This window comes from Trichophyton benhamiae, assembly GCF_000151125.1.
Source record: "Trichophyton benhamiae CBS 112371 chromosome Unknown contig00070.0, whole genome shotgun sequence".
NCBI lineage: Eukaryota > Fungi > Ascomycota > Eurotiomycetes > Onygenales > Arthrodermataceae > Trichophyton > Trichophyton benhamiae.
The window spans coordinates 345,307-369,516 of NW_003315101.1; the positions used below are offsets into that span (position 1 = coordinate 345,307).

At 47.6% G+C, this 24,210-nt stretch overlaps 11 protein-coding genes across 11 annotated transcripts; 4 read left to right on the top strand and 7 right to left on the bottom strand.

The window, feature by feature from the left end:
- Positions 1–482: 482 nt before the first annotated feature.
- On the bottom strand, positions 483–1,050 carry ARB_00312 (transformer-SR ribonucleoprotein, putative; the record flags this gene model as incomplete). Its single annotated transcript, XM_003013448.1, has 2 exons — positions 483–725; positions 811–1,050. The coding sequence occupies 2 exons, from the start codon at positions 1,048–1,050 to the stop codon at positions 483–485; spliced, it is 483 nt and encodes a 160-aa protein (XP_003013494.1).
- Positions 1,051–1,527: 477 nt separating this feature from the next.
- ARB_00313 (cutinase, putative) lies at positions 1,528–2,425 on the bottom strand (the record flags this gene model as incomplete). Its single annotated transcript, XM_003013449.1, has 2 exons — positions 1,528–1,872; positions 1,985–2,425. The coding sequence occupies 2 exons, from the start codon at positions 2,423–2,425 to the stop codon at positions 1,528–1,530; spliced, it is 786 nt and encodes a 261-aa protein (XP_003013495.1).
- A 2,158-nt stretch (positions 2,426–4,583) lies between these two features.
- Positions 4,584–5,444, top strand: ARB_00314 (uncharacterized protein; the record flags this gene model as incomplete). The annotated part of the gene is made up of 1 exon (XM_003013450.1): positions 4,584–5,444. One exon carries the CDS (start codon positions 4,584–4,586, stop codon positions 5,442–5,444), a length of 861 nt encoding a protein of 286 aa, XP_003013496.1.
- A 590-nt stretch (positions 5,445–6,034) lies between these two features.
- Positions 6,035–7,137, bottom strand: ARB_00315 (uncharacterized protein; the record flags this gene model as incomplete). The annotated part of the gene is made up of 2 exons (XM_003013451.1): positions 6,035–6,542; positions 6,584–7,137. The coding sequence occupies 2 exons, from the start codon at positions 7,135–7,137 to the stop codon at positions 6,035–6,037; spliced, it is 1,062 nt and encodes a 353-aa protein (XP_003013497.1).
- A 1,402-nt stretch (positions 7,138–8,539) lies between these two features.
- On the top strand, positions 8,540–11,238 carry ARB_00316 (uncharacterized protein; the record flags this gene model as incomplete). The annotated part of the gene is made up of 3 exons (XM_003013452.1): positions 8,540–8,729; positions 8,794–9,527; positions 9,583–11,238. 3 exons carry the CDS (start codon positions 8,540–8,542, stop codon positions 11,236–11,238), a joined length of 2,580 nt encoding a protein of 859 aa, XP_003013498.1.
- A 204-nt stretch (positions 11,239–11,442) lies between these two features.
- On the top strand, positions 11,443–11,814 carry ARB_00317 (uncharacterized protein; the record flags this gene model as incomplete). The annotated part of the gene is made up of 1 exon (XM_003013453.1): positions 11,443–11,814. One exon carries the CDS (start codon positions 11,443–11,445, stop codon positions 11,812–11,814), a length of 372 nt encoding a protein of 123 aa, XP_003013499.1.
- A 117-nt stretch (positions 11,815–11,931) lies between these two features.
- On the bottom strand, positions 11,932–13,231 carry ARB_00318 (uncharacterized protein; the record flags this gene model as incomplete). The annotated part of the gene is made up of 2 exons (XM_003013454.1): positions 11,932–12,330; positions 12,392–13,231. The coding sequence occupies 2 exons, from the start codon at positions 13,229–13,231 to the stop codon at positions 11,932–11,934; spliced, it is 1,239 nt and encodes a 412-aa protein (XP_003013500.1).
- A 2,333-nt stretch (positions 13,232–15,564) lies between these two features.
- ARB_00319 (uncharacterized protein) lies at positions 15,565–18,466 on the bottom strand (the record flags this gene model as incomplete). The annotated part of the gene is made up of 2 exons (XM_003013455.1): positions 15,565–15,909; positions 15,974–18,466. 2 exons carry the CDS (start codon positions 18,464–18,466, stop codon positions 15,565–15,567), a joined length of 2,838 nt encoding a protein of 945 aa, XP_003013501.1.
- A 2,714-nt stretch (positions 18,467–21,180) lies between these two features.
- On the bottom strand, positions 21,181–22,300 carry ARB_00320 (uncharacterized protein; the record flags this gene model as incomplete). Its single annotated transcript, XM_003013456.1, has 2 exons — positions 21,181–22,230; positions 22,268–22,300. 2 exons carry the CDS (start codon positions 22,298–22,300, stop codon positions 21,181–21,183), a joined length of 1,083 nt encoding a protein of 360 aa, XP_003013502.1.
- Positions 22,301–22,368: 68 nt separating this feature from the next.
- Positions 22,369–23,052, bottom strand: ARB_00321 (uncharacterized protein; the record flags this gene model as incomplete). Its single annotated transcript, XM_003013457.1, has 2 exons — positions 22,369–22,556; positions 22,617–23,052. The coding sequence occupies 2 exons, from the start codon at positions 23,050–23,052 to the stop codon at positions 22,369–22,371; spliced, it is 624 nt and encodes a 207-aa protein (XP_003013503.1).
- Positions 23,053–23,101: 49 nt separating this feature from the next.
- Positions 23,102–23,884, top strand: ARB_00322 (uncharacterized protein; the record flags this gene model as incomplete). Its single annotated transcript, XM_003013458.1, has 2 exons — positions 23,102–23,371; positions 23,405–23,884. The coding sequence occupies 2 exons, from the start codon at positions 23,102–23,104 to the stop codon at positions 23,882–23,884; spliced, it is 750 nt and encodes a 249-aa protein (XP_003013504.1).
- Positions 23,885–24,210: the final 326 nt, after the last annotated feature.

A 24,210-nucleotide genomic window follows, 5' to 3' on the forward strand; every position in this document is an offset into this window, starting at 1 on the left:
AAGCATTGGGCTAATTGTCGAGGTAATGTGGCTGTCATCGGAAGATTAAAATCGGGGTGATTTGAACTGTATGATTTTGAGAACGGGAGCTATATCAAATTAACTAGAAAAGCGGTTAGTTATGAATTTCCGTATATACCGTATAGAATGCGTGCGTGGATACTGATCATCATTATCAGACATACCTAGTCTACTTAGATGACAGGGAGCCGACATGACCTCGACCCGCTGAGTGGGCAGCAAGGGACTGACCAGCATCACAAAGGCGGAATGTCATAGTCGGCAATTTTCAGAGAAGGCTCCTCTATCCTTCTGTCTCGTGTTTCATGGCTTGCAGTCATTCGAATGGTTTGGGTACGTACGAGTAACCGTGACAGGACCAAGTTCCAATGCGACAGTTGATCAATATCCATATGCGATCAATATCCATGTCACTTCATTATTCACCCATGAACGCACTCAGACTGCTTTTCGAATGACACCTAAGATCTGTCGTTATTGCCCTCCGGGCTGCGGCTTCTTTCACGGCTTCGACTTCGTCCTCTATTCCCACCACGCCCACGGCTGGAGTTCTGGCCGCCACCAGACTTCCCCTTGGAAGACGGAGGAGGCCGTACGAATGCAAAGTCGACTTCAATTGTTTGATCAAGCAATTTTGCGCCATGCAGGGCTTTGATAGCTGCCTCTGCCTCGGGGAGGGTGGGATATTCAATTAACGCGTAGCCCTGCCGGAAGTAAAACAACTTAGCTCACTGATCTCAGGACAGAATGCAAAGACGGAGAAAGGTATTAATTCAGAGTGTATAATACCTTCACGTAACCCGTTCTTCGATCAAGATTTAGGTTGAAATTCTTAATATCCCCGTACTCAGCGAATAGATCTGTAACATCCTCTTCTGAGGCCTCCTCATGTATATTCGTCGCAATAATGATCCACCCTTCAATGCTGCGCACTGCTGCAGCTGAGGCGCGAGTACGTGGCTCTGGCCCAGATCCGGTCTGCTGTGGCTCTGGGGAGAGCGGAGGGTCGACTTCCATTTCGCCGGACATGTCGATTTCTGTGTTTCTCTCTCTTATACCGGCTTAGTCGCAAAAAATGCCAGTCAATGATGAAACTATTCGCCTGTCACAACTTTTCGTCGCCTTGCCTATGGCCTCTGGTCCTTCGTGAGGTGTTGAGGGGCGAAGAAAAGTGAAGCTTTAGGCCTTGGATTTTAACCACAGGCGGGATCAGCTTATGTAAGCAAGTTTCTTTTGACCTCGTTGCTAAAAGTGGCACGTATTATGTTTATTATTATATTAGGGGGATCGAAAGACATCCATGATCATAACTATGTACATAAATACTAATGATATATAACAACAGGGCTATTAGCATATATTGAACAGGGATGCAAAACGTGGGACCCCTCGCGTTCGACATCCTTAACCAAGCCACGATAATATCCGCAAATGCGGTGTGTGTGTATATATACCCAAAACTACCAAGTCACACCGCAAGTATATTTTGTGGCCGCCGATACATGGTTAGCTGGAGGCTTTGATAAGGAATGTTGCAGCGTCGTCTGCAAGCACGGCATAGCTCTCGTGTGCCGCCCAGCTAAAGCCATTTAGACAAACAGGGTCCCCTTCGTTGCAGTATTCCTTCGTCTTCTCCGGTGGGATATTGGCGAAGGGGATTAAACGGCCTGGGTCTCCGAAGACTGCAATTGCTGATATCTCTTCATGCGTCAAAAGCTTTGCAGCGTGAGTGACCATTGCGCCCTGCGAATATCCTACGAGAAGAATCTTGCTGTCGGGGCACTGCGCAACTGACTGCTTCACGAGGTCGGCCATTATTGGGCCTCCGTTGAGACCTAAGAGCAAATTTCCCTGTAGGAGAACTAATTAGCAAAAGGGCACCATGGACCTACATACCATCCACATTTTAAGGGCATGGAGATGGCATTCCGCTACTCCTTGTAAAATAAGGGGAAGAGCATACCGCGATACTGGCATCGTAATTGACTCCTTGAATTATGATCTTGTTGCCTGTCTGGGCTCGGAGTGCAGCGGCAAGTGGCCTACCAACTCCTTTACCCATGTTTCCATCCTCGTTGGTTCCGCGGGCAAAGATCATGGTCAGCGGCTGGCATGGCGCATGGTCCAGGATTCCATTTTCCACCAGTCCGTCGTTGTCGGTCGGTGTACTTGGAGGGGCTGTCTTTCCATGACTTTTTAAGCCTTCCTCCAGTTTGTTCAAACCATCGAATACCGGTATTGAAGCCTCCTCTGCGGTCATTCCGCTACCATGTTCCAACCATTGCGGCAATTTGTTACCTGGAAGGACTGACATGGACGCTGCGATACGAGCGTCCCTGGGGTTCAGGGGTGCAGCTATGGCGCACGCCACAAGGCCTAGCAAGAAACATGACTCAAGCTTCATCTTGACTCTAAAATATGTATAGGAAGATAGATTCAGATGGTTGAAATGCCCTCGTGTGTTGGACAGACAGGAGTCAATAAGGAAGTGAAATAGATCTTTCAATTGAGGATATCGCGGTAAGGTCTACTGACACAAGAGAAACCGACGAAGGGGTAAGGGAGGTTCACTGTCTGCCAGACCAAGGGGCAATGGGCAGAATAAATACATCACCATTTTTCAGATGATTGTCTTCCGCAGGAAACCCGACGACAAACCCAGTGCCAACGTGGCCAGGGCATGTGAAATGAAACTTTACTTTAGGATCCATTCTGCCTACACGAAAAAGAGGCACTGTGAGAATGGGGGGTCAGCTAGGAGATGCGTTCCTGTGGGTTGATCCAGGGCTAGGGGGAACAGGTCCCCATCAAGGTTGTAATGGGAAGCTGGTAACCAATAAGGCGCCAACATACAATTTCAAGTCATGTAACAGAAGAACAGCACTTGGTGCTCCCGCCAGAGCTCAATCCCGGCTTATTGCGTTCAACAAGCTGGCGGCCCGGATCGATAATCCAGATTTCTGGTTCAATCTGATCGATGCATCTCATATGGACGAGATGGAAGGCTCTTGTCTCTGAATGGCTCACATGCTATGTAAGACCACCCAAAAAAAAAGTATCAAGCTAGTTGGACGAACCAAGAGCTGATCACAGACTGATATCACCAATCACCAGTATCCTAGGTTGTGTGCATTAGTGTGGGCTCGTTAACAAGGAACAAGGGTGAGTTGTCTGGACTTGCAGGCCGACGATCATCGTAGCCTCGCTTTGATGGAGAAGCTGAATCGACAAGAGGAACTGGTTTTACATAGTAGTAGTCGTAGCGATGCCTGAAACACCGGCGGGAACGGAATTTTGTTATTTCGCCGTTGAAGTCTCCGCTGCCATGAGGCGAACTGGAGGATCATTCTTAGATTTGCACCTCGATGGGTCCCTGGTGCTGTTGGGGAGAGTTGCTCCATCGGTGGCTCGAGGGGAGCTTTGCGGGTAACTAACTCTAGCTGACTCGCAATAATGGAGGAGTGTTATCAGATGACGTCGGATGGCTGTCTTGTGGCTGACGGCCGGCATCCTCAGCCGGGGCGAGCAACTTGGGCCAACACCCTGACCACCTTTTTCAAAAGAAAAGAAGAGATGTGCATCCTGGACACCCAGGCCGGTGATCAACCGCTTCGTCAGAGGCATTGTTTGGAGAGCGAGCATGCATGCAGACACCAAAGACACCAACCAGGTCACGGTTACGAGACGGCGACTCGACACAGCATGCTGCAGGTCTCTCGAGAATACGCGGAAAAAAGTCGACCTCGGAACTGGTGAAGGATCGACTGCCTAAACCAGCTAGTTATGGCCGGTCAAATGATACTTAAACCATCCTTGGGCCCCAGCATGATAAAAATAGACGATGGATGGCATCGTGGAGTACGTTCCTGGTGCGGTCATGTTCGCCGCCGGGGGACCCGACTCCAGCTGCTGACAGTTCTCAACCTAGGATACGAAGGAGACGGGGTCGCTGGAGAAAGATCGAGCATCCATAACTAACCCACCGACTAGTGAGTTGAAGACTGGGTGCAAGCGAGAGTGGACTTATCCTGCAACATCTTCCGCTTCTCCGACGGGCTTTCTTAGGGGTTGAGTCTGTAGAATGCAGCAGCCCGTGTCAAATTCCATCCATCTCTTCAAATTCCTCAGGGTGCGTGTATGTCTCCTGAGCAGAGATATAAACCAAGGGTGTTTGATATCTCCTTACCCTTTAAAAGAAAAACATCGGAGTACAGAGTACTATCGTATGCATTGTATTCATTCTCCCAGCGGAGTTGGTCGTTTTAAGAGGTCTATGAATTTGATACCATATCTTATATTGCTTCAGTCTTCCCATTATTGAGCTGAGAAGAGTGAATAGACAGAATGAGGAGTGCCTGTCTCGGCATCAATCCAAAATGTGCTTTCCTTCTGTCCAAATCTTTGTTGATATTGACAGTGGAAGATCCAAGGAACACCACCCTGTCAACTTCTACAGACAATATCATAACAGATAGATACTATCTTGTTTGTCTCCTAGCCTTCAACAGGCGTCTTTTCTTTCTTCTATCTGGCTTATAGGCGGATAGCCAGCAGCTATGAGCATGCTTGAGCAGTGGCTTCAGCATGAATATGCACCCCCTACTGTGGACAACAAAGTCTTCAAGCTACCTCTGGTCCCGGAGCCAGCAAGGCCAAAGAAGATCCCTTTCCGTGACAGACAGGATATCGAGGTCATCCTTCGTGGAGAAAAGTCAGACCACTACGCCCGCCTTTGCAAAGAAAACGCGGACCTCGAAGTCTCATTCAACCCAACCGGCGGTGATTTCACCATTACTGAGCGCGTCCAGGATCCGGAAGAGCCATGCCACTATCTAGAAGTGACCGTTCACCTTAACCGCAAGAACTCGGAGCTGCTAGATATCAGAAGGTTCTCTCAATCTACGCTGCTGATTGCATTTGCCGTTGCCGATGGGAAGTATCCCTGGATGGAATATCGCCAATCTGGATTCCAAAGTGCACGCCTACCTAGCCTTCTTAGCCAAGCTGTCAAAGCAAGGTGGCCCCTCAGCTATATCAAAGTCCTCCTTCCACTCGCAAAGCACCCTCGTAGCTGGACTGCCGTTCTCGCGCTGATGACCTTTAAGGGTGTTGATGATAAAGACTTAAAAGAGGTAAAGGAACTATACAAAGCAGTGGAAAGGTGTCAGAGCGAGTTATCTGATATCAGCCAGCGCCCGGGGCGCGCTAGTTCACTCGAGGAGTTGATTAATGAGGAGGAAGCAATGCGCAAACATATCAAATTGAAGGATCCAAAGAGCCGGACTGCATTGATCAAGTATTATGAACAGTTGGTCGACGACATTGCCGTTGCTCAGAAACGAACCATGTGGCTGAAAGAGTCAGACAGGCTCGCCAAAGAGCAGGAGATTATTTACCGGAAGGTCGACGAACTTGATAATTAGATGTGGCTAAGAAGTACTTGTTCTTGCAGGGTTTTGGTCAAGTTGCTTAATCTTTCATCCATTCGGCGGCCCCCTTGACCTTTTTCAATAACGGAGTTTGAGCAACTAAAACACGGACGAATTTGATGGTTCCCCTTCGCTTGTAACTTAACAATGCCATGCCCATTCAATTCAAATTTCTTTGTTCTCATAGTATACATAGCAGTACTGGTTGTTTTATTCCTGGAGAGGCTTTAGAAATGTCCAATAAATCACTAAGTATTCACAGAACTTTGTTATCCGAGTGGAGTTGTTGATCGTGCTATTCTAATTTGTTGAGGAGTGAGATATTGTCATACATCACTACCGCCTAGGAAAGGGGGAGAGAGTACCGGGGGTCAAGGCAAGGGGGAAAGACGAAGTGGGATATAGAAGTTTGTAGAATACCAAATAAGCAGAATCAAAGACAAAGGCGATCTTGGGGCATATTATGCTATTATTTATACAGCAGACTCTTTGTGTCCACAGAAGCTATTTTTTCAAGCTTCATTTTCTTTCGTTTCAATTTTTTTTTTCCTTTCTTAAAAATTCTCAAACAATAGGGAGAGGGTCTATCGCTTGTTGTTACCGCCTCTCATGGCCAGGATCTGGACCATGCGGACAAATATGTTGATGAAGTCGAGTTCAAGGCTGACACTCTCGTTAACGACGTCTCTCCGAACAACTCCTCGCTCAGCCAAACGAGCGTGGTAAAGAATTTTCTGGATATCGTAGAGGGTGAATCCACCAAAGACAGCAAGGCCTCCGTATAGCCAAACTCGCTCAGACCACATGAGAGTTCTTGTTGCAGTAGCTGGTAGAACCAGGGGAGCAAATCCGGAGAGAGCGACAATGGCAACACCAGCAAGGAGTGGACCACCGAGGTAGAGGTATTTCTCCTGTTTGGCAGTAGCACCGACAAAGGCAATCGAGCCCATCATACCGACTGTGTAAAGACCAGCACGTCCAAGGATAGCTGGGGACATGAAGAATAGAGGAGCGAGAACGGCAGCTTGGGCAAGGTTAAATCCAGTCCAGAGTGCATACTTTTGAATGTAGCTATGGAAAATGTTAGTAGTGCTAAATATACGATATGGAGTACGGAAAGTTGTTCCACTTACTTATCCGGTGACGTGTAAAAAGTCCCATACATAGTTCCAATACTGGCTACCAAACTAGCACCAACAACAACCCATGGGTTGGTTGCCATAAGCCGATATGACCATCCGCTGGTGTGAAGAGCACGGGCAGCAACACCAATAATTCCAATGCCCAGGCCGGTGTGCATGAAGGTCTCGTTCAAGAAACTTCGCTCATAGGGGCGCATACCGCCATCTTCTCTTGTTTCCCGGTTGAAAATGAAGTTTGTTGCCACAATGGTTCCTCCAACAATCGCGGCACCGTATATCAATTTCTGGGTCATATTGCTGGTGTCTCCGGCCGCAGGCTGATATGCCTTCTGCATGTAGGTCCGTCGGAAAGCATCCTTGAATGACTGGCGAGCTTTACTGAGCACTGAGGAGGAAGGGATTTGAGACGATGCACGGCTAGCTGATGATGATGGTTTGATAGGGCCGTTGTGGATGAACCGGATAGTCGTTGATACTGTCGATGGCTTGGGCGCCTGTTTAAGCACAGCCGATACGGCAAACGGGCGGCGAAGGATGAACGCCATGATAGATGTGAGTGGTGAGTGTTATTCGAATGTCAAAGTAATGCAAGATGATGGTAATAGGCCTTGCGACGGGCGTTTATATACCGCAAGAGAGTTCTTCTGTATCCTTCTTCCGTCCGTCGAATGAAGATTCGAGAAAAGGGCCAGCTCCGTTGACTTAGTCATCAATCATGTGATGCTTATGATGACCTCATCATATCGTTCGGCTTTCGGAGTTTAGAAGAGAAAAAAGCGAAGACAACGAGGGAAAACGGACTTTGGAAGACTATCTTCGCGACGCATAGTTGACCCAGCGGATTAGACTTGGCTGTAGTCTTTCCGCGCCTTTGGTCTTTTTTTGTGACAATGTCGCTTCTTAAGAGTCTCCAAATTGCGCATCTTCCGCCATCATTAGTAGTCCATATCGCCCTCTATCGTGACGTGAAGAACTCGTCGTTTTTAAGAGAGCAACTTATTTCTGCCAACTCAGCCTATGAGTACGCTTTTATTGATGCTAGTATGGTATGGTGTTAAAACTTCCTGTGGTTTGAGTGCCCGCGCCCACATACTGTGACTCAAATCGATGTTGACTCTTTCCATCCTTACACCAAAGTAGATCCTTTCGACCACCCACGTCCTTTCGGCCGTGTTTAGGGCGGTAAATGATTACGAAAATAAGCGGTTGAAGTCGAGAAATGTACATTCGGAGATAGTGTTCGCTCTGAGCCCGAATAATAATGTTAGTGTTGCCAGCTGTTTGATGTCACAAGACCAAAAGTGAGAAGTACGCCGAATTAACCGACCTCGTTTGAACATAGATAGCCGATGCCTTTCGTCGATTCGGAATAGCAGATTCAACTACTGATCTCCTTGTTGTGAAAGTTAGCACGAGCCCGGAGATTACACATGAGACCGTATCAAAGCATCTAGGAGAGGCTGTCGAAGGCACCCAAGTGACATTCGATGATACTACTCTCAGTCAGATTACAGATATATCGAAGATTCAAAAGGTGTATAAATTGTCAAACTTGGCGGGTCATAACGCTTCTAAGAAACAAATGGATCCCGCTCAAGGCCACAGTGTAAAAGGGGTTGAGGAGTCTTTCAGGAGACGCATCGAGACCTCTGTACTCGGAGCTATTGCTTTAAGAGGCTCTTGAACCGTTTCTTTTTCACGAAATAGGAAACCTGCCCTTTCGACCGTTGCCCCTATAGTTAAGGGAATTAGATAAAAATGCTTAGGCTAGCACTTGAAGACAATACTAGCGATGGTGTATTTATATCTGCAGGAGGACAAATGCCTAGGTACAAAATAACGGGGATAAAGAAATCTTTTGCTCTCGAAATGTAAACCTTTATCCGGTACGTAACAACAGAATATATCAGATATTTTATTATAGGTCTTCATGAAGTCTTCAAAGGTATGGATGTCGTCGAGATAGACTTCAGCCTCCCGTTGCCCCGACTACGGAAGCGTGTCAACGCCAAGGCCTCAAGCAGCAAAACGCCGAGTCCAGGCATCAAAATCAACTCGAGACAGCGAATACTGGCTATCATAGCAAGGAAAGCTCTTGAAAAGCTCTTTATACTGTACACATGCCTCCAGATGATTGGTAGAACTTTTGACGCAATCAATGTTGTCCTGCCGTCGCAGGTTAAACCAGCGAGCGCGACCAGCCTCTCCAATCGAGACACTGCTTGAGTTCTCCTCGAAATCAACACCTACCCTCACTTGTGGTCCAAAATCTGACCCCGAAAGTCACGGTAATGTCAGTACCCAACTACAGTCAAACGGAAGTGCCCGATATACCAGGATTATTTTGGGAGGGAGAGCAAATGCAGAGAACCTACCGGTGCCTAAAACGAAGAGGCGAAAACTGGGAGACGAAAGTGACAAATTAGTTGAAGGTATGGAAGAATTGGCAGGCTGCTCTCGGCCTTGTCCTCCGTCGATGGAAAATGGATCTACCGCGCAGAAAACGAGATCGAAAAAACCTAGAAAACAGACTCTAAAAGGCCATGGTTTAGAGGAAACGACCCATCCAAGGCTGAAAGGGAAGGTTATAAAGCCATCCACTACCTCCAGAATATTGACAAGTAAGAAAGGCATTATGCATCCTGCTGATCTACAGCAGACGGAGGCTGGAAGTTCTGGTTGGGAATCATGTGGATTACGCCTTGAGGAAGCTACTATAAGAAGAGACTTTTGGACACCCATAAAGGACACAACTCCCGCCCATATTGACCTTACGGGATCTCCCGTCTTCATGGAAACAGGGGAAGCTCAGGATAAAGGCAAAGACTTCAGGTCATTGATGTCCGGATTCAGTTTCTCAAGAGAAACCTCTCATGAAGTTGTCTCTGACGGTCAGTATCCTGCTGAAGGGCCAACAACAAAACAGCTCTTAGAGGTACGATAGTTCTACTAATAAGAATTGTGTGTTCTATTATTAACTACGAATTTAGTTCATACCACAAAGTTTGCCTTCAGGCAAACATTTGGGAGCTGAGGCTCTCGACACAACTGCGTCTAGTACCTCTGAAGGAAATAGCCACTTTAAACCAGCTGGAAAACCCAAACGACCCGCCAAATCAAAGATCACTACGATCACTTCGCTAACTACAGGGCGGTACGAGTCACCATTTACATCAGAAGCCGGTAACTATATTTCAGCCGGTAATGACGTAGAGTCCATCCAACCCGCCAGAAAACCTACTTCGAAGCGTAAGGCTACAAAAGCAAAATCTGGAACAAAGATTTCGAAAGACGAATACCAAGCTCAATTTAGGCCTGCTCCTACAATGGAAGCCCTACAGACTATTGAAAACCAAACGTTGCTATTCGGAACTTCCAGTCAGCTAGAGAGAGATTCCAGTCCTAGTGTCTATGGGATAGAGTCTGGCCTAGAACACAGTCAAGGTCAGAGTGAATCAGCAAGGGTAAGGTCTAGAGAGCCCTCCTCCGCCCTTGGGGTTTCGAGGTTTTCCAAATCTAAGAGCTTATGGGCGGCAAGTTCTCGTGACCTAGATGGTTATCTATTGAACGTTGAAATGGTTGATTTGCTTGAACCAGCAGCTCCAGCATATCAACCTCAGGACGAGCAACAGACTACCAACAAGCTTTCCAAGGTTAGGGCACATACAGAAATTCCACCGCCGATTGAACATGAAAGCTCTGAGAAGTCTGAACCATCCATTCACTCTGTTGTTAATATTGACACTTCCGATACTATCCAGAGTCTCCATGAAATTTCAAGCACCCATAACAATGAAAATGGGGTTGCAAGCATACCGGATTTTAACAGACTTTCAACCGACGCCCTCACAGCCAAAGTGGCGTCTTTTGGATTTAAGCCGATTAAAAGCCGTGAGAAAATGATAGTGCTTTTGGAGAAATGTTGGGAAAATAAAAGGAAAGCTGCTGGTAGACCAGAAATTGGACCATCTGAACGAGATGAACCACAAGGAACTTCTCAAGGGCGGTCCTTGAACATTACTACAAATCCGATAGAAGCTGGCCCTATACCTAGCGTTATCCCCTCAATACGGACCACCCCCGAGGAAATAGCCGACTCTTCACGAACAATTGAGACCATATCTCACAACCTGAAATTCCCTCCAAAGACTAAGGGAAACACACTTCATTCCAAGGGCACTGAACGCGATACTCAACCTAATACAATAGAAATAAACGATTCTACCGATGAAGGCTTACCAGAGTCATCTAAACAGCTGACCAGCTCAGGGAATTCCCACCTTCCTCCTCGCGTATCATCACGCGATAGGCCCAATGGCCTTGTGCCAGGGCCGGGAGAATTTTCAATTCGAACTAAAGGAGTTAGTACCAAGGAAAACGAACCGGCAGAACTCCCAAATATATTTATACAAATTACAAATGCTGTCAAAGCACAGCCTCGCATACGCAGCATCAAGGGTATCAAGCAACCCACATGGCATGAGAAAATTGTCATGTATGATCCTATCTGGCTTGATGATTTTACGTTATGGTTGAATGTGGAAGGCTTTAAACGCATACACGAAGATCGAGAAGTTCACGCATCACTGGTAAGGGAATGGTGTGAAAGCAAAGGCATCTGCTGCTCTTTCAAGAATAAGAGATGATAGTATATAATTATACTTCTCAGATTTTGCTTCAAAACTTTTGTTTAATGGGATTTTCCTAGAAATTAATTAGAATATCTATGGTTTTTATCTGGTATGGCGAACTAAGCTTAGCTCTTTGGACGATCGTTGGAGGTGTACGATTAATAACGAAAATGGCCAAACTTTACAATTAGATATAAACCCTTCAATAACATCGTACCAATGCAGCACCTATGCCTGGTGAAAAGGGAAGGGAACAGCAGGTTTTGGAAACTAAAGTTGGTCCTCATCCGCCGGGCACTTAGCTTACTACTCTGGATTATAGAACTCACATGCCAGAGAAGTAGTTATAATTATCTGGCGGATCCTGAGACGGGTCATGGTCTCTTTTTAGTGCTCCAGTCTGCTGATGTGACTCCCCTTGCCCTCGTACTTGACTCTGGCTATGTCCTTGACGCGCTCCCTGCTGCTGCTGCTGCTGCTGCTGTTGAATACCCTGTCGATAGGAGCTTTGACTACTTTGCTGAACCTGTGATGGCACAGGGTTGTCTCGTCCAGAGAAAGGGTTTGAAGCCATCGATGTATTATATGTAGGATACTGGGAAGGGGGAATTACTACCCCAAATTGTGAGGGGTCTTGCATTGAAGGTAACATTGCCGTTGGACCTGTTTTCAAAATGTCAGTCGCCTCTCTTTTCATCGTGTGAGGGGTCATTTAGGTCGTTTACATACGCCTGCCTGGTGGGTATAGTATTGGAAAGCTCTGTCCTGGCTGCTGCTGGGCCGTCTGGTGAATGGCTTGAGCCTGAGCCTGACTTTGTAGAGCGTCATACGAAGGATATGGATGTGGTGTTTCCTGAATATAAGCATTAATAAAATAGCGAAAAAAGTGGTGGTAAGAAGTGCAACAGAAAAGTAGCCACTCACCATCGACATTCCAGGCGCCTGAGCACCACCGCTTCCAAGGTGGCTGACCACATTACTGATATAGTCTCGTAAGTTGGCATTTTCTGTGCGTAATAATTCGTTTTCAGTAGCCAGCCTTCCGTTTTCAGCTCGTAGGCGTTCTAGCTCTCCACGAGTATACGACACCCGCGTTATTGGGTCAGTCTGGGTGCATGGTAAGTTGCCGGCAACACAGTTGGCACAGCCAGTCGAATTTGAATCGCACTTCATTTTTCGCCCCTGTAGCAAGTAATGTTTTAGTAAAGCTCCAGAATGGATACGTGTTGTGTAGTTGGATAAGCAAGCTGAGGAAATCTAAGGGGTTATGCTTCACGGGATTAGGGGGATTAAGTAGCTTGAAATATAATAAGGCGATTTGGAAAAAAAATGGATGTGGATGGGCTGTAAGAACGGAGTAGGTGTAATACGGGTTTAGAATGCCAATGGAGTGATATCGAAAGCAAGAGTGAATACAGCCATATGGTATAAGCGTGGTCTGCCAAATCCAAAAATTCAGAGCTGATTTTCCCTTTGATAGCTTTGTTTCTTTTTGAACAAAGTATACAATGGAACTGGGAAAACACATCACACAAAGCAATTTGGCATTCCTTGTGTATTCAAGGGCAAAAAAATATGGTTGGCCACTCAGAACAGGACCAGAAATGGCAGTACTGGCGATTGAGGCTGTTGAGAGAAAATTTGAAGGTTTGATAGGACCGGAATGTAAAGCAAACTCAGGTAAACTCACCTTGCAGCGATCGCAGGCCTGGCCGGTACGATTGGTAGAAGACATCTGACCCTGAACTAACTCAGAATAATTTGGTTCAGGGCTATTCTTGCCTCTTCTAGGCTTCTTTGGACGACGAGCAGGAGCTGTGGCTTCTGTTGTAGATACTTGTTCTACCGTTGTATTCTGTGTCGTATCTTCTCCGGGATCTTCAGTAGTCTCTGGATCTTGTTGCTGGGAGTTTCCTTGAGTATTGGCGCCCTCGTTTTGGGCTTGGTTATTAGCCCAGGTATCTTCCTGATTGTCATCATTGGAGGGCCGCTTCAGTGACGAAGACATGGCTACTTTATATAAGTAGATCGATGTATTGCGCCTGTAAGATGTTGCTAGAATGCTGTCGTAGCTTGATTCAACCCAAAGAATGAGTGTAAAGCAGCTTGCTATAGAGTATTTCTTGAATATTCTGTGATTTTGAATAATGGAAATAGCAGAATCAAAAGATCAAGATTGGTATCTAGTATAGTGTATGCCCTGATATATGTTCAATCTAGAGAGAAGAACAGAAATAAAAATGTGCAGAGACACAGTATATGTACTGAAGAGACTTTCTTCATCTCTTAAACTGTGTCTTTAGGCTATTGTGCAAGGATAAAAAGAGCGCTCTTCTTCGGCTCTTGCCATCTTGTACACAAATAGTGCATTCCATAGAGGGCTTAATGACGGAAATTTCCATGATACATAATGACAGTGTAAACCATGGGACCCAGAACCCTTTCATAAAAAGAGTCTTCGAAAAGCGGCTTTTTGTACCCGTTGACTTGAAGGTATCCCATTCAACCGGCCCATCCGCAGCTTGTTCGTTCGAGAACTGCTCGATAACAAGGCGACGATAGCAAAAATGTTCATTTAAGATATCCCCTGAGTTCAAAAATTGTTCTAAAAGGTAGAGCCCTTGATAAAAAAAGGGGGGGGGCTCGAGTTGCTTTGATTTCAACACAACTCGTAGCAATCAAAGCAAGAACTTGATCGATTCACCCCACATAATCAGTAGAATAAACGAGCATTTTGTTTCAACTGAGAGCTCCCTACAATGAATACATTGTCAAGAAGTTCTAGGAATTTCTCTTTTGCAGTTCTTGCAAGGGAGTGGACAAATCTTTGAAATGGAGGTATACCTGATCAAGGCTTTGTTTTCGCTTCGGGTTGTCTGCTCTAATATATTGATAAAGGAGGTAAGCATATAATGGGTAAATTTCAGGTAAGCTATATCTGAGGAGTGCCCCCAGGAAGCATAAGAGAAGAGATACATGGGTATTGTGGTATTGGGTGTTGAGGGGGTGATGACGATGTAGATGGGTCGAGTCGGGCGGCGCGGCTGCAGGAACGACAGGACACGACCGAGGCCCACGACAAACAGGCGAGCAATGACAAAGAAATGAACAACTTGGCTTGTCTGGGCTTTTCGAGCTTAGTCTCATGTTGGACTCCTCGTTTTTGCTGATATATTCTTTCATCATGTTCAGTGTTAGTTATTTGAGCCGTGTGGCCTTGGGGATCAGTGGGTCTACCTGTTTCTGAGAAAGTGGTAGTTACCCGTGCATAAAAATTAATGTTTTTGTGACAACCTCTTCAACAGCGGAATATTCAAAAACAGATACAAATAACCTGTTCGGGACTAATCACGCGGAGCTGGATATGAGAATGAGCTTATATAGTCATAGAACTTTGGGCTTGTTAGTTAGCCTTTGAGAAGCAAATCGGATAAAGTTGGACGTTGAGAAAAGCCACAAGAGCTTGCTTATGTAAGAGGGGGTGCCTCGGAATATAGGAAAATAGGTAGGAGGTTTGGAAGTATTGGAACGATTTTTAACCATTTCTAAGTAGGCTCGAAGGTTTCAATATACAATAGTCCTGTATTCTCGTTATGAAAGCAATATGGATATGGAGACTTTACTCGAGTAGATATCGTGACCTTTTCATTTTTCTAGACCTGCTATCTTCTCTTATAACCTGCTGTCCACTCCCTTATCCAATGCATCACTTTAAAAGTGGTATTATATATCACATCTGCACATCGGTTTCATCTATCTTAACGCCAGCCAAGCCCAGAAATAGCCTCGGTCTCCTTTGATGTTCGGGTAAGAGAATAGTAGGCGAGGTGAAATAAACAAAATATAGAATACGCGAGAAGGGAACTGAAGGAAAGAAAGAAAATAGTATGAATATGCACGTTAAGATGGATTTTGTCAAGATAGAGTATTTGATCATATCGTTTCAGGGTCGTTATATCATGTGTTAATGCGAAGTGTTAAGAGAGAGAGAGAGAGAGAGAAAGAGAGAGAGAGCAAAAAGGGCAATTCGAACGGGTGTAGATCGGTGTTTGTGCAATGGGTAAATAGTCATAATCCAAGAAGGCATGGTAACATGGTACTCAGTACAATTGGGGGTATTCAAGAGAAGCAGGGAGCAAAAAGGGGATAACTATGAATGGGCTATGTGATCCAAGAATGTTTTCTACTTCCCAACCAACAAAGGTATACAAAAGAACGGAGAGTGTGAGGCGAAATGGGGTGAAATCGTAAAGGTAGGTCACAAATGGAGTATACACCGTACAGCAGAGTACAGTATACAAGATAGATGGTGGCCAGAAGCAAGGGCATGCTGGCATGATGTCATCGGGACCTCTTGCCATTATGCGCCACGGTGATGAATTCAATTCTGTCCCGGTATCGGTGCTGGAAGCCATATTCCAGCCAGGGAGAAAGATTTTTGCACTGACTGACATCCAGTAGGCTGAGTATTGAGCATCCGTCAGCAACGGCCTCAACGCCGGTACCAGTTACGCGGACACAGCCACGCACAGAAAGTTCGCGGAGGTTAAGTAAATGGAGGCCAATGGAGCGTAAGGAGGGGTCAGAGACTGCGGAGCCACAGAAGGAAAGGTTCAGGTGCGTTAGCTGAGGGCAGCCAAGCGCCAGGACTTCTGTGGCAGTGTCCGAGAGAGCACAGCAGAAAGACTAGGACATTATTAGAGTATTACAAGCAGCGTGGGGAGTTTGCTATCTGCAGGTTCGGACTTACTAGGTCGAGTTCTTGAAGGCACTTTGCGCTATTGGTCAAGTAGACAATTGCGTTGTCAGTGAGGTAAGTACAGTCTGCAAGACAGAGCTTCCTCAGCCTGAGAAACTGCGCATTCCCCCAGTATTGGAATCCCTGGTCAGTGATGGTTGTACAACGTGTAAGGTCAACTTCTTCAAGCCGGTTTGCAGCGTGAGAGGCAATGTGATGCATTGAACGGTCCGTGACATGCTTGCAGTATGACAAGGTAATCTTCTTTAGGTACGGACAGCCATATACTGTTCCCGCAGCCGGTTGATTTGGCTGTTGTACTGCGCCCGCTTTTGGTGCGTATTTCGAATTCTGCAAAGCTCTCCCACCGTTGACGTGGTTCTGGTGCTGTTGCTGAGCTGGTACCACCCACCCAACGATCCTTGCCAATAGCGTGTCGCTCACCTTCCGGCAATTACTAAGGTCGATCTCCTGAAGGGACTTTGCATGGTTTGTCATATCCAGTATTGTTGGCGCTGTGACGTCCCAGACACTTTTCATTTTGAGCACACGCAAGTTGGCACCGCAAGTGTTAGCTAGAGCGGAAAACCCTTCATCAGTGACATGAAAACAGTTGTTAGCATCTATAACACGCGGTCTGTCCCCAACAAAGGGACAGATAATCCCGGTTATAATCTCATCGGTAATTTTGCGGTTGTACCGGCTTAGATCGAGGAAGTGCAAGAGACGAGGTGATTTGGTGACAATCTCACACCACTGGCGAGAAACCCCACGGAGACGTAATAGAACATGTAGCTCAAGATACTGGAAGATGGATACAAGAACATCATTGGACAGTACTCCACGATGACGGATACTGTTTCGATGTTTTGACGGCTTGGTTTGAAAAAAGGCTGAGTTTCTGAAGAGTGCCGACTGAGCATGTTTATTAGGTGAGGGTGTTCGTGAGCGGGAGTTCACGCTCGTTGCCTGGGATTGCGATTGCTGATCTGGAGCAGTATCTTCAGGTATAATAGGAGCAAGAGAGCCTCGCCGGGACCGGGATCGTACGTTATCTAACCCAACACTCAAAAATGGATCTGGGTCGGAAGGTTTCACAACAGATTCGTCTTCCATCCTATTGGGTTTGTGAAGAGATTCAAGTTCCGTTTCGGAGAAGGTAAGAAGAGGCATAGATTGTCTCCGAGCGGAGAAGAGTGCCTGGTTTCCTGGGGTAAAAAGTTGGTCCGCGCTGGGTGCATCTTCCATCACTACATCACCGTCACTAGCACCATCAAGCCTTGTTCGTGCCGTTCGTTCGACCTGATCTCTGATATCTGCAGGACATCGAGCCCAAAACTCAGAGAGAACTTCACCGCTCAGCATCAAGCATTCGACGGCAGATACCGAGCGGACTGTAGCAGTTCTTCTCGGTGCGAGTGATAGGCTAACGACTTCACCAAAGTATTGTCCTTGTTTTAGCCGTGCTTTTACCTGCACATTGCGAGAGTCCTCCGCATCAGCAACACGGCGGGGGCTGCCGGGGTCACATCGTTCGTTCAGGACCTCGACTTCACCGCGTACGATGAAGAAAACTTCCCTTCCCTGTGAGTTTTGTCGAATGATGTCGGTGAATGGTGGATAAGTCCGTGGTTGTGCATTTAATCCCAGGAAATGAAGGATATCAGCCGGTAGATTAGCAAAAAGGGGCAGTTCTCGGAGCAACATTCTCACGCTGACGAGCCCGTTGGCCAGAGCACTGGACGTGGGAACATCCTGACAGCTGGGGCTGGGCGATTTGCGCTTCTTAGTGAAGCTGTTGGCATCTCGATGGTCGTCATTATTAAAATCCAGGCCGTCCGCAATGGTATCTCGTACTCGCTTTGTCACACGTTTCTGCCCACCAGGAGCGGTCATTTCTACAACCGCAGGCGGTGACGGTGACTCTTTTTGTTTTTTACGCTCAAGGATCTGAAGACGCTCTTCTGCTTCATCCCTGATGGCTCGCTCCACCTCTGGGAATCTGGGAAGAATGTTTCTAAAGTCCTCCTTGGTCAGGATGAGGAGTAAGCAGCGGGTTCTTGCAATGATAGTAGCAGTACGAGGGCGGTCCATGAGAACACCGATCTCTCCAAAAAATGCGCCTGGCTTCAGCTCTGCATATGTACTCTCTCCATCTCGAGACGTGACGGCGACGGCTCCACGTACAAGCCAGTACATGGCCTTTGCATCATCTCCTTCCGTCAGAATGTAGTCGTTTGCCGAGTTTATCTGAGGCCGCAGGTGGAGGCCGATCTCAGTCAGAAAGGACTCTGGGGTGGATTGGAATAGAGGAAAAGACCGTATCCGATCTATTATATCAAGCGGCATGCCACGTATCTGCGAGGCAGCCAGGGGCGACGGTCTAACTGGCCGAGAAGGGTTCATCTCGGTGTTGAAGGTGCGAATTGGAGACATTGGGTCAGGAACAGCCGTTGCTGTCTTCGCGGACAACGGCGATGCGCTCCCACGGCCATGTCGTCTCATCTTGCGTGTGATCAAGATTTTTATGGAAACACAAAAGGAAGGTGGGAAGGAAAAAAAAAAAAAAACGAAAAGCAGCAACCCCAACGGTCTCCTCCCAGAACGGAATATGCAAACAGAGATGCGGTTATTATGACTATGTGCTTACAATCCGGTAGCCGAGTGCGAACTGTGGGGACAGGGCCTGGAGGAGATTTTTATAATTCCCGTATCCAACAACAATTCATGGCGGCCGGTCCAAGGTAGCAATGACAACAGAAGCTTGGATGTGAATGCCGGACGTCGATCAATCATGGGCTGAGAGAAGCAGTCATAGCTGATGGGTTCATGGAAGGAGATCAAGATCAGGCTGCTGCATTGATAATCAGCACGGTGTTATATGAGTGTATGTGGTTTTGGAGTTGGAAGTTTGCTGACCGCGCGAGAAGACGAGGCGGGAGATAGCGAGCCGACCACCACAACTGATAGAGTTGCCGAGCAGCTCCCAGAGGCGCTGGAGGCGGTGCAAGGCTGTTCCCTGCCGTCTTTCAAAGCTGACTGATGCCACAGAGGGGGATTATCCAGCCTGCAGGCCCGAGACTTGGAGCTCCCTGGCGCAGGGCCGGATGGAGGAACAGCAACAAGCACGAGCGCGGCGAAAAAAGTGGCCAAGAATTGGCGGCCAGCGGAAGTGACGGTGACGGCTGCTGGGTACAGGGCCAGGCGGGGAGGTCTCTGTCGCTGTCGAGATGGCAGGCGAGGCGAGGTCGCGGAGGAGCAGTCGAGCGAGGACGAGGAAGACGTCGATGATGGTGATGACGGAGGACGAGACGGCCAGCAGAAAAGCAACACTAGAAAGGCAAAACGCAGGGGCCAGAATGGGGCTTGGCGTCACTTTTTTCGCGGGGGAGTCACGTGGGGAAGCCGGAGCGACAAAAAAGGAAAAGAAAAGAAAAGAAAAGAAAAGAAGAAAAAAACACCGATAAAAGACACGACAACGACAAACGGCGGGGGAGGGTAGGGAGAGACAGATGAGAAGACTACGACCACGACTACGGGAGGCAGAGGCGAGACGGAGACGGCGAGACGACGAGCAGGAGGAAGCTGAGGACGCAGAGTGCGTTTTCAGCCCCTGTTTCAACCCGCCTGAGCGTGCGTTCTTCAACCTGCGGCGGGTTTGTCATCGCCTTCCCTCGACCCGGCCACCCGCTTTTCTAGAAGCTTGCCGGCGCTGCTCCCTGCCTGATGCTGCCGGGCTCCTGGGCTCCTGGCCGCTCGATGCAATATTGGGGTAATCATAATACTTAATAATAATACCTGCTCCGCCGTCTCGGATCCCTGCATGATAACTCGAGTGCTAAACAAACCCACCTGATGCGTTGGCGAACTCGCTCTCCCCAGCAGCCATTGGCCACAACAGCCCCGTGTCCAGTCAGAAGAGCCGTCTCCATCTCCACTGCATACAACAATTCGATTCGATCTCATAGCGTCTCGGATGGGGAGTCTTTATTTCTTTTTTTTACTCTCCCTTTTTTCTTTTTTAAAACCCCCTTCTGAAAGCTTATCTTCGATGATGGAGTGGAGGAGGGTTCACGAAGCAGGCCAACAACCAAGAGCCAGGCGGCTGCTTTGTATGGTCGAAGAAGAGCATAACCAAGGGAGGCACGCGAGCAAGTTACATCGCCGCCTGCAAATATACTTCACGGCACTAGAACGCCGTTAGACGGAGAGCTTGCTCGCTAACTCGCTAGCTTAGCCGTGTTAGTCTAGGTCCTCGAATGTCGAATAATGGATGGGAGCTTTGATGGATGTCGTCAGGGCAAACCGTGACAGGGCGGGCTTCCTTCCTGCTGCCAAATTTGAAGCATAACAGGTTTACACGTCAATTGGAGTGGACGGAGGCAAATCTTTCACCCAGGCACGCCCTGAATCTTGCCACCATTACCGTCATGGCCCACGGAGTCGTCTGGGTTGAGGATCTCACTTACTTACATAACTCCGGCCCTTGCTGCCGAATGTCTGGGGAACTCTTGGATGCATAATGTAAGTAACGGCTTCGATTGCTATATCTAATGGGTATTAAGAACAAGCTAGTTTGGCAGCAGAATTAAGGAGAGCCACAGGACGCTTCTAGCAGAGTGGGAAAGGGGAGGAAAATGTATACGAGCTGTCTGATAAGTAGGCATTTGGTCTGTTGTAAACCCCCCCCCCCCCCCCAGAAAGCTAAGGGCGTTCGTGGAGCGAGATATCTTTCAGTGGGACATTGAAGTGTATACAGAGCAAGCATCCCTTAACTAGTAGAATATTACCACTTGGTACGGAATACATGCTAAGAAGATGTAGAACATCACTGTGCCTCAGTTTGGGTATTCAACCAGGTAGCTGTTTCTAGCAGAGCCGCAACAACGTCATTTTAATGATGGTTAGCCGCTTTAGTATCAAAGCATGCAAGGCACAGTTATGATCATTATCAGTAAATATGCCATGCTGTGAGGAACGGCCTAAAAGGAAGTAGGTAGACCCTATCCTACGGGGGAAAAAAAAAAGCAAATTTAACCTAAATGTATTCTCTAAACCTGAGCACTGCCAGATACCTAGTTCCAAATTCATTCCATAAGATAAATGGCTGAAGAAAGAAATAAAAAAATAAAAGTAAACCAATTGAAAGTAACAAATTGTCGACAGGAGATGGTGCACAAAAACTGTAAGAATCAAGCTATTCTAACAGTCCCTTTAAATCAGTATAGCTCATATGTTGTGTACACATTCACAGTGGTTACCGTAGCCACCTGCACTGGGCGGATCGAAAACTGTCCACTCGAGATAGCATCACGAATATCGCAGGGTAGAAGGGGGAATAGAATTCCCAACGAGCCGCATGGGCCTTCGGTGATAAGGTCATAGTCACTCAGATACTCAAGTCTGTACAGAGGTATGCCTGAAACCATATGGAGCTGGTAAAGGGTCGCATCGGATACCGGACCATACTCTGGCAGTAGCGGTGGGATTTTTGCACGCGGTGCTAAGGTGCAGCAGTCACGGCAACATATTGCTAAGTCAGTACGTTCCGATTCTCGTTGACGTCGGCGCCGTCTTCGGCGGGCGCGGCTGGATGATCTACGGTCGTCTCTCTCGTAGTCGAAATGGACGCGTCGTCGGCTAGAGCGGCCGGGGGTTGGTAAACGGTCATAGTCTTTGCCGCCACGAGAAGCTATAAGGGCGTTCCCTTCGTCTCCGAAAAAAAGACTTCTACGTCTGGAGCCGCCAGCTGTTGGCGGACGGTCATAGTCTCTGCGGCTGTTGGAGCTGCCAGCTGCCAGTGCATTGTCGTAGTATTTCTGGCCACCTGTATAAGGTACCAAGGCAGTACTGGTGGGCAGTGCTAAGGGATCAGGGGCTCTAGAAGAGCTCCCAGGGATATCTAACGCCCTAGACGACGATCCGTAGGCTTTGGATGTTCTAGATTTTGCAGAACTTGCGTACCCATCAGGTGGCCGTAGTGAGCCAGTTGCATAACGCTTCCAGTCGCGTTCTCCATACTCCGGTAGCTTCTGTGCCTTGCTTCCGTTATAAGCTAGAAAGTCCGGAACCGCTGATTTGCCGGAACGGCTAGAGTATGGTCCCTTCTTCGTAACCATGGTAAGAGGTCCAAGCAGAATTTTGCCTTGGAGACGGTAGTCTTCAAATGCGATAGTGGAGAGTGTCTTGAAAATAGGAGAACTGGGGCAACCACCCAGGTATTTATGTACCCATTTCAGCAAGTGAAAATCGTATGACTGCCGAAGTTTCTGTAACAAAAGTCACATTTTCAACGGAGAAGTGTACCTTTGTCCATTCAATCCACAAGCTCCATTCCATGGGTATATGGATAGTAGAGAGTGTGAAAGATTCTTTCAAAGGGCCCATTGAATGGCACTGCCACTTCGTTATGGTGATCCTGGTTTGCCAAAGACATTGAAGATGAATTGAATATATTGCGGCCGTGATCCACGGAATGATGCAAACAGGTCCTGGAGTAGTCCATAAGCCAGGCTCAGTTTTAGTCCAACTTTTGCCGTTCGAGCTGCCGTATAAACATCATGACGGGCTACATGAGCAATCGCTGAATTAGCAGCTAGTCATACAGTATCATATAGTGAAAGTGAACGGGAAGACAAAGAAAATAAGAACATACCAAGCAAGCTGTAGACCCCAGAAAAGGATAGCCCAGCGGTGACAGTGGATAAAAAGTCACGGTTCTCACGAGCATGATCAACAGTTTCTTCGAATATGCAAAAAGCGACAGCTCCTATTCCAACCTTCATGCCTAGCTTTGTACCCTCCTTCAAACCCCCGATCATGGATGTGTAATTTTTGCTCTTATGGTACTGGTACCATCCGGCTGGATTGGTAGGAAAGCGATGGGCATTCTCAGCACGAAATCGAAAGGCAGCCTTTGTGCTTCCGTGAGAAGCTCCCAGAGCCATTCCTGAGGCAAACGCAGCCATTGCACTTAGCGGAAGACGAATGCCTACATCGGTTCCTAGACGCGGCGGGTTGTTGTTGTCGAAAACTGCCGAGAGGGTACCGTCGTCCTCCTGAGGTGGAACTTGTGTTTGCAGCGATCCCATGGCGTCAATTGCGTCTTCCCCTTTTTGCCCTACCTCACAGCCACTGCGTATGCCGGGACGTCGAAGCGTGAGGGCGTGTGTGTGTGTGTGTGTCGAGTTTGCGTTCTTCTCACGGGGAGCTCGATGTTTTTATGCTCGACGAGGGAAAACTGCTGAGCTTGGCGGCGGAGGCAGCGACGCCAAGACTGGCAAAGCTGTTGTGCCCGCGAGAATCCATCGCTGGCAAACGGCCACATCCTTGAACAACACCGCGCTTGGGAGAGCAGTAAACGTCATATTTGGCTACTTGGTTATTGGAAATCTGCTCATTTTTAACATGGTAAGCACGTATATAGGGAGGGGAGCAAAATAGCATCGAGCTAATACTTCTGTCCTGCAGGCGGAGCCAAGATGGACGCTCCGGTTTAAGAACCACAACGTCACCGTTCTACTGCTGGTATCTCCTGTCGATGCGTTCGACACTATCAAAGCTACTCTATTAAAGGCGCTTCAGACTCGCGGGATAAAAGAGATAAACGGGAAACCTGTACCAGATGACGCAGCAGATATCGAGCTGGGCGTCCCTGTTGACCGGAATAACCTAGAGAAGGGCTGGCAGCCGCTGGCGATACCTGATGGCAAGACAGATAAGGGGGCGGGGAAAGGGAAGAGCAGTGTTTTCAACTCTAGTCCCCAAGGAGCCGATCTCAGAGATGCACAGGCTATTGCATTCAGATTCCGGAAAGCATCAGAGAGGAGCGCAGTCAAGGACGGTGATCTCGAGATGGACCTGGATGACCCAGGCTGGGATGTTCTGATCCCTTCATATGATGATGAAGACGAAGACGAGTGATGATGGAGAGTCCATCGAATGTTCTAGCATGGGAATGTGATACTCAAGCGGATACATGGACATGGAGCACAGTAAACATGACACAACTGGTCAACCCTTTGCAGGGCCTGCTGCCTAGCTGCAACAAGTGCCATGCCTAGGAAACCAGGAAAACATGGACCAGAAACTGATAACTAAATCGCTTTCAGGCTTCGGGAGCTTTTAGATCAACTTGCCATGAATTTTCGCGTAGGCGACTGTGTCTGATGAGCAGCAGGCCATTCCTCGACGCCCGCTACCTAACACAGTAGATGTCCCCTACACAGCAACAACTATCCAGCACTACT